Raw genomic sequence first — 12,722 nt, forward strand, 5'->3', positions numbered from 1 at the left:
CTTGAAAAGATGCTCAACATCATTAGTCATCAGGGAAATGCAAATCAATACCACCATGAGATACCACTTCAGGCCCACTAGGATGCCTACAGTCACAAAGTCAGGTACCAAGTACTGGTGAGAGTGGACAAATGCAAACTCAAGCATGGCTGATGGGAATGCATATGGTGCAGCAGCCTTGGACAACCGTCTGGCAGTTCCTCAAATGTTCAACAGAGAGTTACCATCGGACCCAGCAATTCCACTCCCAGGTATGCACCCAAGACAAATGAAAATATCCGTCCATATGAAAACCTGTACACAAATGTTCACAGAGCATTACTCACAACAGCCAAACGGTGGAAACAACCTTTTGTCCATCAACACAAGAAAAGACAAACACAATGTGGTGCACGGATATAATGGAATGCCATTCACCACACAAAGGAGTGACGTACTGACACACGCGACAACAGGGATGAACCTTGAAGACGTTATGCTCAGTGAAAGAAGAGAGGCATAAAAGACCACATACTATACAATCCTGTTCACATCAAAGTTCAGAAGAGGGAAATCGACAGACACAGAAAGTAGATTAGTGGTTGCTTAGGGCCCAGGTGGTGCTGGCGATGGGGAGGTAATAGCCAAAGGGCACAGAGTTTCTTTTTGAGGTGATGAACGTGATCCAAAACTGACTGTGGTAATAGTCGCACATATCTATGAAAATACTAACAACCACTGAATTATACACTTGAAATGGATAAACTGTATGCTACAAGAAATACCTCAATGAGGGTGTTAAAAGTTTTTGAATAATAAAAATTAAAGTGATCTGCTCACTCATTAAACAAAAATTAGAACACTCAGCCATTTGAGTATAATTTGACACCAGTATAATTTGTATGCTTTGGACAAGGGCTCAGACCAGTGTGATTCAGCTACTCTGTCTCCTTGGAGATAGGGAGCAAACTCAAACAGCCAGGACTGCGAGTCTTGCGTGGACACAGCACACACCCAGCCTGTCTGGCTCAAGCCCCCAGGACAGGGAAACAGCTGCTCTTCTCTGCTGCCATCTTCACACAGCCAGCCCCGGCATCACCTCTCCACCCACACTTCCACTGTGTCTCCCACATAAGCATTGCTCAAAGCTCACACCTTGGCAGTAACCTTGACCACCCAGCCTTCCTTACCTGATCATTATCAGCCTCTTGAACAAAAAACGCTTCTCCGTTATCTCCCAACTTCATGTGCAAATCCACAGACTCCCCGTTGATTTCTATGTCAACCTGAAAGGAAAACATACATCTTCGCAACAGACCTCATGGGGGATGGCCATGGGTCCCCACCCACACTTTAATCACATACATCCCAAAATATCACACAATTCTAAATTCAGTCAGTGTGGGGCCACCTGCTCTTCCTCATCAAGGGATAGAGTCCCCTCCCCTGCCCCACCCACCCCCCACCTTCAGCTTGGTCAGGCTTATGATGGCCCCAACACGTAGAGCACAAACCATAGTCATGACACTATGTGATTTCAGAGGCTAGGTCAGAAAAAAGTCTCTCTCTCTCTCTCTCTCTCTCTCTCTCTCTCTCTCTCTCTGGAGACGCTCACCCTTGTAGCCAGCCGCCATGTTGTGAGGACACCCAGGCGGCCTTCCCGCTGAGAATCGGGCCAAGAGCTGCCAGGCATGTGTCTTCAGAGGACTCCAGCCCCAGCCTTGAGCCTTCCAGCTGAGGCCCCAGACAGCAGAGACAAACACGGACCTGCTGTACTTGGTCTGAATTCCTAACCCACAGAACTCAGGAGCTCAATAAACAGTTGGTTTACGCCACTAAAATGTGGAGTACTTTACAACAGCCATAGTAACCAGGACAATTTCCATTTGCAATTGTTAACTCAGTGAACAGCCCTTGCCAACAGAAAGCTAAAAATCTGGGTCTGCGACAAGCTCCGGAGATGTGAAGCCACAGAAATGTGATGATTTCATCTAAGAAGAGAACCCGTCCCCCAGGTCCCTGGGTCCTACGGTCTTACCACTTTCTCTCGGGAGCGCAGGACCCCCATCTTCCCAAAGCGGACGTGGAAAGGGGAGCACTGAAGGCTCCCGTTGGGTTGGCGGACAACAATGATGTCAATACACCCAGACAAGGTGGCAGGATTCAATCCCTTGTAGAGTTCCTTCACGGTGACAAACACCTGGCCCGCCAACTGCCCGACGTAATTCATGGTTTGAGCCTAAAAACAGAGATACAAACAAAACACACAGACACACAAACAATTAATTCGGGGAAGGCCATTTATCCAGAGCCAGCCAAAAAAAACTCCTCATTTCGGCAACATGGATTACATGTCTGATTTGACACCTGGCCGGGATCATTCTGTTCCACTGGAATGGGCTCCACAACACCCACCCCTGCTGCCCATCTTCCCCACCCCAAACAGCAAGCCCACCAACCTCCACCCTGGAGACCCCAGGAGGCCTCATTTCAGTCAGCACTGGCCCTTCCTCGCTGAGGTCAACAAGTACCCCTTTAGAGCACCGGGGTCGCTATGGCCACCTGTGCGTTCTCTCACTACATGCAGGTTTTACAGACTCAATCTCAAGACTCTTGAGAGAAAAGACTGTATTTGATACCTCTTAGTATCCTCCCACTGTGCCAAGGAGAGAAGGTACTTACTTAGTTAAAAAAAAAAAAAAATAACTACCTTTACTTCAGAGAAAAATGGTTATTATTTGACCAATTCCGTCCTGGGTCTTTGCCTGCCTGCCTTCCTGCCTGGCTCCCACGCTCCAGGGCACAGCTATGCTCGGCTTTCATTTCTCTGACCAGCTAATCGATTGAGATTCACTCAGCAAACATCCAGGGTGTCTACTCTACAAAAGGCCCTGGTGCTGGGGGCTCAGAGATAAATAAGACACAGCCTGATCCACTGAAAGGACTGGCCGTCTCATAAAGGAGAGAGAGGTAAAACACAGCTCACTAAAATACGTTGTGTATGTGTGTTGTGTAAGGAAACGCTGAGGGAGTTAGGACCAAGGACAGTGGCGACTACATCACAGAGCAGCTGGCACTGGACGGTTTGGAGGGGGGCTGGAAGGCTTTCAGGTAGGAAAGGCCCTGCAGGACAGGTGTGGGCAAAGACACAAAGACGGGCTGTGTCTGCCCCAGAGAATGTGCAGGGGAAGGACAGAGAGTTGAAACCACGCTAAGAGAGTCTGACGTCGCTATGTAGCGGTGTGAAGCCACGATCACAGAGATTCACGAACAACAAAATGACAATTCAGACCAGGACTTAGGAAAAAACGTCGTCATAAAAATGTAAAGAAGTCTGGCAACAAAAGAAACTGAAGCAGGAAGACCAATTCGTGGCTGTGGATGGTGTAGACAAGAACTGATGCCAGCCTGAAAGAGGGCAGTGACAGAAGAAACAGAGGCAAAGGGACACTGCAAGAGATATCCAGGCCCAGAACTGCAGGAGTCTGAGCGGGCACGATGCTCGGGCTCTGTCCACCACCCGGTGCTGACCCACACCCGACGACGGCCCAGCTCGGCACAGCCACAGCTTCCAGTCCCATGGTAGTGCCCTGTCACCTGCCCTGATGTGACTCAGACACCTCAGCCCAGCCCAAAGCACTGAAGTCTCTCTCTGCGGTCTTGCTCTGGCCGCCCCATCTCACTCCTCTTCACTGGGCCGCCCCACCACCCACCCTCCAGCCCCCACCAAGTCCTTCTCTCTCTGGGTCCCTTCCTCCCAGCTCTAGCAGCACTTACACTTCAGGGCCATGTCCAGACCCTCTCCTCCCCTCCTCTCTGCCCACTGAACGCTGTGCTGGACCAGTGAGGCCACATGGTTCAAATGCCACCTGAGTAGGAAGGGTTTGCACATGTGACTTCCAATCGATGGATCCTAGGATGTCGCCCTTTCCCCCAGCCCACGTGCCTCAGTTCCCCACGGCGATGACCTGCCTGGGGACACGCTGACCCCACCCACCTCAGGTTCCTTACAAGGATCCAGCGGCCACCACAGCCTGTGCTCACCTGTCCCTCACTAGCCTCACTCACACAGTTTGGTTCTGTGAACTTTCTTACTCTAATGTGTCTATTTTGCCATGTGTTTCTCCTGTCCCGTGGTGAAGCCAGATTCTCCTTGAGTCCAAAAATCAAGCCTTGTCCTTTCAAGTTTAAGAAACAAACAAACAAAAAACACCTGTTGGAAGCCTCACCCCAACCTCTATAAGTAGAAGTGATATGAGCACCCCAATTTTCAAATAAGGACTCTGAGGCTCAAACGTGATGATAAGATGCCCTGCAAGCACTGGGCAAACCAGAACCGTGGATCTCACTCTAATTTAGGACAGCTCAGGGAGCTGAAAGCCATGAACAAAACCTCCCAAGGAAAGAGACTGAGAAAGCCGTCACTTCTCGTTTCAGGATTAAATGATGCCCTCGGGATTCACGACCATCCTCCCTCAGATGAGGAAATGCCTTAACACATTCAGTGAACACCTACAAGATGCACACAGACCTGCTCCCCGTAAACAGTCACTGCCAGAGCTGTCCAGCCTCCACGCAAACACGAGCCACATGCACATAAATATATAAAATCACATGATTCCGAAGTGCGTTTAGTGGCGCAAATTAACTATTCATGCAGAAAGGGGAGGGGGGGATAGTTCCTGAGAAGATGAACAATATAAAAAAGGATTCCTCGTAACCCTGATACTTTTTTACAGGGAATCGTTTTATAAAAGAAATCACCACCACAGAGTTCAACCCCGATTTGAACACACTGTGCTTACCGAGAGGTAAACCTCTGCCTGCACAGCTAGGGGCAGGCAGGACCAACAGCATCTCGCACGGTTTCTTTCATGTAATTACCTCACGCTCACGTGATTCACAATACAGCCCTGTAGGTGTGAGGCCTGTCAGATGAGAAAACTGAAGGACAAGCAACACGCAATTAAGCAAACGGCCAGGATCACAGGCCTCTGCAGCCCCCTCGCCTCCCGCATCCCCCACGGCTTCTCTAACTTCATGCACCTCACACAGGAGCTGTGCTCATCGCTGAATGACACGTGACCACTCCCCAGCGCTGAGGCCCCGAACTCACACCAGTGCCACTGCTGCTGCTAACACGGCTCCTGAGAAGACCCCTGGACCCGCCAGGCAACACTTTTTATTCATAAGAGCAAGCTCATAACTGGATAGTATTACCACGTCTCCACATCCCAGCTTCTCGTCTGTAAAATGAGGGCTGTGGCCTAGATGGCCTGCGAGGTGCAATTCCAGCTCCAACCGATCCAAGATAAAGCCTGCGCTCCTTGATTCTTAGCAGCTCAAAGGGCATCTTTAATAATTTAAGCTCAATGTTCCTCTTCTCCTGTCCTCAAGAACAAAGAATCCCTCCCCCTTGTTCCTGAGCAAACTCAAGGTTACCGTCCAGAATCCAAGGGTTTTGAAGCTGGCAGGATCCTGATTGGGTGTTTGTTCCGATACCCTCATTTTAAAGATAAAAGCCCAGAATGGGAAGTGATTCAGGAAGAGCAAATCTGAAAATACCTCCATTTTAGAAGCAGGAAATCTGCTCCATAATTCTCAACAAATGACAGGGTCATGGTCCCACTTGGCAATAAGCTCCAGTCCTCAACATGTGCAGCCTGGAGCTGCCTTAGCTGAGCACTGAGAATTTTTTAAAAGGGAGAATGCGACCACCTCACACCTATTAAGATGGCTACCATCTAAACACACAGAAAAAAAGCAAGTGTTGGCGAGGACGTGACTGTCGGCGGAAACACAAAACGGTGCAGCCACTATATAACACCGTGTGGCAGTTGCTCAAAAAATTAAAACTACGAGTATCATATGGTCCAGCAATTCCACTTCTGAGAATATATTCAAAACTCCAAGAGATATTTGCACACCCAAGTTCACAGCAGCATTATTCACAACAGCCAAAGGGTGGAAACGACCCAAGCGTCTATCAACAGGTGAGTGGATAAAATGTGGTACATGCACACAACAGAGTACTATTCCGCCTTAAAAAGGAAGGAAACTGCCACATGCTACATTATGGATGAACCTTGACGACATTATGCTAATAATAAACCAGCCAGTCACAAAAGAGCAAATACTGTACTACGCACGGCACGTACATGAGGTCGCTAGAGGAGACAAACTCAAAGAAACAGCAAGTGCAACAGCGACGCGGGGCGGGGAGTGAGTGTCTAATGGGTACTGAGCGTCTTCCTGCAAGATGAAAAGCGTTCTGCAGCGGGATGGTAGTGACGGGTGCCTCAACATGGAAGTATTTTTATGATATGTACTGAACTACACACTTAAAAATGGTTACAACTGTAGATTGTATTTTACCACAATTTAAAAAAAAAAAAAATTTAAGGGGGTAAAGGAGACTACTGCATTAACCAGAACTCATTTCAGAAAGATGAACAGTATTTGCTTTAAAATTTTCTTTGGACAGCTTGGGCCCAGGAGGCATGGGACGCCGCCTATTACGGGGAGAGCCACTGAGGTGGGCCCAGTTCATCTCAGACATCTGCTTGGCTTGGGGGGGGGGGGGCGCAGGCCGGGGATGGGGGGGACCACGGCTCTTTTTTATCTGCCCCTCCTCCAGGATCTCCTCTAAATAAATGCTGGACAAATATTTAAGGAATACAAGAATAAACCAGCTGGGCACCAATTCCAAAGTCCCACTTCCTGCAGTTTGCTTTGAAGTAAAAGGCTCAAGAAGCTCATTCGATTGACCTGGAGATAAGCAGCCAGACAAACCAGGCTGATGGACTCCCCTCCCTACACTTGCACAGTTAATCTCATTACTGTTATCGTTTTTCACGAAGTCACATGATCAGGCAGGGAGGGGAATATTTGTTTTGAAGGAGAAAGTATCCTAACTGCCTCAAAGTAACCCAAGATAAGTAAACCCCACAGAGAACAAAACAAAATGGTTCAATTTCCCATTGAACAGCTTTGAGACACCCGTTCTTCACTCACCCACACCGAAATTACTTTTCAATCTATTGATTTTAATCGCAAAATCTGGCAAGAAATAGCTGCTTCACTTGACAGGGCTTCATTTACCACTTGAAATTGGATTCCCCAACCGCAGTTCAAAAGGTTTTCAAGGAGAGCTGAGCCAAACCTCACAAAAACCCTTCGACCAAACTGGGGTTCTCTCAGCTATGCTGTGGATTTTCAGAGCAACTCTGAGGTTAAGAAACAAATAAACATATATATTTTTTATTGCGACATTTTCTCGCTTGACCTTCTGGAATAACACTAATTTTCTGAGGTTATCACATCCCATTGGAATGCCACCTTTCCGGATAGTTTTCTGTAAGTTAGAAAGTATTATACTTACTACAGTACTTGAAGAGATAATACATCGAGGAACATAAATATCCAAAAGTGTATTTCCACCTGGGAGTCTATTTACAGCATTAATAATAGCATGTTCAACTTGAATAGCAATTATTAAAACTAAATAGGGGAATTCGAATTACTTTAGGCCACACCCCTTAGTCATCAACTCAGGAATCAGTAGTTTCACTCATTTATTACACAAGTGGGAAAAAATGATTCCAATTCTCTTTCTAGTCCTCTCAACTATAACGTTATCAGAGGCACCGTATCTAGGAAATAACAGTTTCTCCACTTTAATAGTGTGGGTTTGCTCCTTGAAAACGAAATGGTGACGTGGTGCAACATGTAACATGTCCCACTATTCTCCCTGAGAAGGCGGAAGAGCAGGATTCAGTGGTGGGAAACCTCACCTCAGCCAGGGTCCAGACGAATGCAAAACTCTCCATCAACACAACTCTCAGAATCACCACTTTTGCTAAATCCTTCTCACCTCTTCTTTTCCTTCTACCTCCTTCCCTTTGACACTTAAGTGTCCCGCAAGAGTTCTCTGATCACACCTTCGTCCGTATTTCCTGTTGCCTCCTTCAAGCCCTCACCTGCTGTCCAGCACACCTCATTCATAAACACGCCCACAGCAACTCCTATCTTTTGTGACCTGAACCTCCTCCTCAGCCCTCGGGCTCGGTGAACAACCTCACATCCCATCCAGGGCAGATGCTTGACGACTGTGGCCTGTCAGTTGTCAAGTGGCTGGACAGACCCCTGTCCAGCAAGCCAGTCTGCTTTCCTGAGGACAGCGGGCGGCTTGCTCACCCTCACATGGTACCTGGCCCAGCCCCAGGGACCTGGGAAATGTCTGCAGTCATACACGGCCACGATTTCTTTCACAACTTCCCGCGCTTCCTTTGACTAGATCCATCAATATTTGAAAGACAGGAGTCTAATCTTATTTTGTCTGTTAAGCTAGGTACCTCTGGAGTGACTGAATTAAATCCCGTGTTCCCCCAAAAATAAGACCTAGCCAGACCATCAGCTCTAATGCGTGTTTCGGAGCAAAAATTAATAAGACCGGGTCTTATATATTATATAAGAACGGGTCTTACAGTAAAATAAGGGGTCTTATATTAATTTTTGCTCCAAAAGACGCATTAGAGCTGATGGTTCGGCTAGGTCTTATTTTCGGGGAATCACGGTCTATATGGTGATTACCTTTCAAAAGTGAAAGTGCTTTATTGGTTTAGAACACATTTCCACGGAAGCAGAGGGTGCACGATCAAAGCTGCCTCCCTCTTACATGAAAACAAATGAATGCCCCAGCATCAAGGACTAGGGCTCAGGTGAAATGGACTTACTTATGGTGACCATGGTGACAGACTGGGATGGGAGCGGTGGTAGGCAGGAGGGTGTGAATTTGTGTTGTGGAGGGGGACACACACGGCCTCAGGGCTGTCATGGTCACACAGGGGTGCACCGTCCTCTATAGTGCTTGAATGAGGAATGAGTTGGTACATAAAGAGAAATGAGGAAATGTACTAGAAACAAATGGAGTAGAACTACTGAAAACAAATTACCCAACTGTACTCGAGTTTCAGCAGAAGTGAACCTTGATTCATCTTTGAAAGGACATCCAGCACGAAAGAGAATTCCAGGCTCTCTGAGAAAACAAATCCTACTGCTTGCCTGATGTTAAATTGTCCTTCAGCACAGCCCTGAGCCCAACCCTTGTTTTCATGGGCTCTCCGGGCAGCTGCAGGTGCAGCCTGGACCAGCTGCCTCTTACCTGACAGCTCGGCCAGCAGCTCCCGGGATAATTACCGGAGATGAGACAGATATAATGCTGGGAGAGACGTAAGTGGGCTTGGAAATCCAAGAAGGGAGTCTACTAACTTTGGAGAGAAAGTAGTCCTGTGAAGCCATCAGACCCAACGCCATCCCATTTCCCCTGCAAACCCTTATTACATCACTTACCGAATGCCAGGAAAAGGCCACCAAACCTCCCGCTACACCTGCGGGGCACTCGCAATGTGCAAAACCCCTTCACATAGGAGGCCGTCTGATGCAAATTTAAGCAACACGGGGCAGCACTCAGGCCCAGCTGCCTCATTTCTGGGGAGGAACCAGGGTCCAGGGTGTGTGGCGTTCGTTCAGAGCAGCACGACCAGAAAGAGGCAGAGTGGGGACGGGAGCCCAGGCTGGAGCCCTAGCCCACCCTGCTCTCCTTTGCACTGTACTGTGCTGCCTCCCTCATCTCCTGGACAAAACTGGTATCAATGGGCGAGGCCCAGTGAACGAAAATCACTCGTGTGGCTTTAGCAAAACAGATGGCAGTCATGGAGTTCTAAATGTCAAACAGTATTCAGCTCACATTTACTGGGTATCTAGTACTGTAGAGACAGTCATAGACTGGTAATTAATTACAGATGGTAATTAAAGTCGGAATTACAGAGAGGCCGGTCCACAGTCAGGGTGGAAAGCATAATCTACGAGACCAAGCTTCTAAGAACTGATCGTTAGAGGGAGTGAGCTCACCATCGATGGAAGTGTTCAGTGTCTAAACCACCACCTGGCAAAGAGGTTGTAGAGGGAATTCAAGAATGTGATGGGGCTTTAAGTTTATGATTCTATGACTTGGTCATAATAACATCACAAAACAAATACTTCATCCCAAGCAAAAACCCGGGGAGGGGGGCAGAGGGCGGGGGTCCAAGAGGGAGATGGGGGAAGGTGGTAAAGAATGTGTGTTGGGGGGGTGGGGGGTCAACCACAAAAATTTCCAGACGTACAGATACCCAGGTGCACCCTCCACCTCTGAAGTAGCTGGGCAAGTCTAGATATGAGGGGAAAGTGCTAAAATTTAAAAATTAGAAGAAATTTTAAAAAACAAACAAACACAAAAAAAATACAGAAAATGTTCTCTCCCTGGAAGGTAAAACTCGTAAAGACAATGCCCCACACAAAATTCACTGCAAACATAGTTTAAATAACAGGCCCATAAGGCATCTCTTGCCAACAAACAGGCCATGAAATAAAACATAAGAGTCTGAAAAATAGCAACTGCACAAAATTTGGGGTCTGAAGGCCTGGAGGTGATGATGGTCTTCCTTCAACATGTTTACGCTGTGTGTATGGGAGCGAGGTGTTAGCACCACCTGTCTGCGGAAGAAGCCTCACCACCGGCTGCCAAGTCACTACCTCCCTGAGTAAGTGACCAGCGAAATCTGGCTCCAGATGTGATATTTTCGCAAGTACTGAGACCCTCATCAGCCATATGTCCTCAGAGCCTCTTAGAAGGTAAATTCAAAACTCTCCCCAGGGAACTAGCAGGTCAAAAGCCCTCTCTTCGTTCTGTTTGAACTGAAGCTGTCTTTGGCACTTCCTTTGACCTTTCTTGTGCTCAGAATGAGTCACCATTTCCTGAAGAGAGCTTTGCCACTAATCCTCGCCTGTGCACAGAGAAAATACCTGTTGTGTTTGTCACCTCCACCCTCACAGCAGGTGCTTAAGGAACACCTGTGGAATGTGGGTTTAAGGCACACACAGGGAGCTGCTGGATTGTAAAACCAACCCCACATCCGCCCTGGACGAGGCCTGCTTTGTATTCGTTATCAGCAGCGGGATTACGCATCCAGGTACAGAACGGGCTGCTGCTGGCGACTGCTCTCTACTGAGCTCCTGTTCAAGGGACACTGCAATCTGTCATGTCCCAGCCAGCCGGCTACTTTGGTTAAAGGAGCACATCAGAGAGACTTCTAAATATCCACTGAATTTACCAGCAACCCCAGGGAAAGAAAGGAACAGCAGCAAACCAGTGTGACACAAATCTTTAAATCCACTGTTCATTTTCACATACCATGACGGTTGGTACATGGTCCAGATGGTGATAATAATGAGTTAAAATTATTTACTTGTTTATCATAATGATGCAAAGGATATAATTTTCCCATTTTGCAGAGAAGGAAACTAAGATCTAGAGTTTACGTAACTTGCTCAGGGTCCTAATGCAGATAAGGGGTGGCAGCCAGCACTCAAATCCAGGTAAGAAAATCCTGCAAACCATTGGTGTGACTTCACAGTCCCAAGCACACATGCGGCAGCACACACATGCCGCAGGAGGATATAACACACAGTATGTGCAAATATATTCACTTCTCCAATGATGAAGCCAAAATTATCCACTGCAGGACACTTTAATAGTTGTTATTCCTTTTCCTAAGCTGGTGTCTGGTTTGGAAATTGGTCTGCATGCTCCAGCGGTGTTCCTGTGCTTGCCAGTCGGTCCGAGAGCAGCGGACAGCCTCTGCCATCTCCAGGTGGCACACACAGGTAAGGAAGAAGGTGTTCAGTTGAGGCGCACGGACTCGGCTGCACCCTGCACCAGCTCCAAGAATCAGGGTAAAGCCTATGGACCTTGCAGCTCGGAAAGGGGGCTTGTTACTTTTGTGTTAATGAAGAAAAAGGGCAAAAAGATTTTACTAGGGAAGTCTAAGTACTCACAGATAAAAATCTCCCCACTCCTCCTTCTTATCCTGATCTACCTGGAATGTCTAAAAGTTGTCTCTGGGGACAGGTGAGTGACTAGCCAATCCCCACCCCTTTCTACACATATCCATTCCCCACTCACGCAGCACAGATTACGTACACAGGTGCTTACCCTGTGCCCAGCTCAGGGTTTGGCCCAGGTAAGACTGCTTCCTGTCCTCGAGAAGCTGAAAGTCTCACCATACCTTACCTGGCTCATTTATGGAACGACTGATTACTGATGTCCATTTACAACCTTTCTGAAAACTGAAGACTTTGTTCTGGGAGAGTGAGCACCCCATCACTAGGAGTATTTAAGCCATTTGGCTTTTAATTAGGACGGTTCTACCTCAAAGCCATGACAGAATCTGCCTCCCTGGGGTTCCCCCTCCCCACAGGTCCTCGGAGCCCAGGGACATCTCAGTCTTTATTCTGCTGGTGGTCCTTGAGCCACCTGAGGTTGGCTATGTGACAGCCCTTGTGCACTAACACCCTAGCCAGGCACTGCCAGCCCCCCAGCGGGGCCTCATGAGGATGGGGGTGCCGCAGTCATCACCCCCCCACCGCTGCTCTCTAAGCACATTTGTCGGTAGCTCCATCTGGTGTCCAGGCCCAAGTCTAACCAGCTCTGAGCACAGGTACAAACGTACGGCTGCAGACCACATTCACCTGGAGGTTATGAGATACAGGTTGGTTTTCAACCAAAGCATTAAAAAAAAAAGACAGTTTCTAAGAAATCCCAAAAATGGTATAATGACTAATAAGACCTGCGTGAAAATTAAATTGGTTCACAAATAGCATGTCTTCCGCTTGTGATCCATAGTAATGACAAGGAGGAAGTC

At 47.8% G+C, this 12,722-nt stretch overlaps 1 protein-coding gene across 12 annotated transcripts in view; it reads right to left on the reverse strand.

The window, feature by feature from the left end:
- Positions 1 to 12,722, reverse strand: part of LPIN1 (lipin 1) — a 112,474-nt gene that overhangs the window by 51,214 nt on the left and 48,538 nt on the right. For all 12 annotated transcript variants that reach the window (XM_019751161.3, XM_074331697.2, XM_074331698.2 and 9 more), the window contains 2 exons: positions 2,018 to 2,218; positions 1,170 to 1,265 (listed from right to left, as the gene is read on the reverse strand). In XM_019751161.3, coding sequence (XP_019606720.3) covers positions 1,170 to 1,265; positions 2,018 to 2,218 — 297 coding nt within the window. The remainder of the gene's footprint in view (positions 1 to 1,169; positions 1,266 to 2,017; positions 2,219 to 12,722) is intronic.

This window comes from Rhinolophus sinicus, chromosome 2 (assembly GCF_057876585.1).
Source record: "Rhinolophus sinicus isolate RSI-liver-muscle chromosome 2, RSI-T2T, whole genome shotgun sequence".
NCBI classification, from domain to species: Eukaryota; Metazoa; Chordata; class Mammalia; order Chiroptera; family Rhinolophidae; genus Rhinolophus; species Rhinolophus sinicus.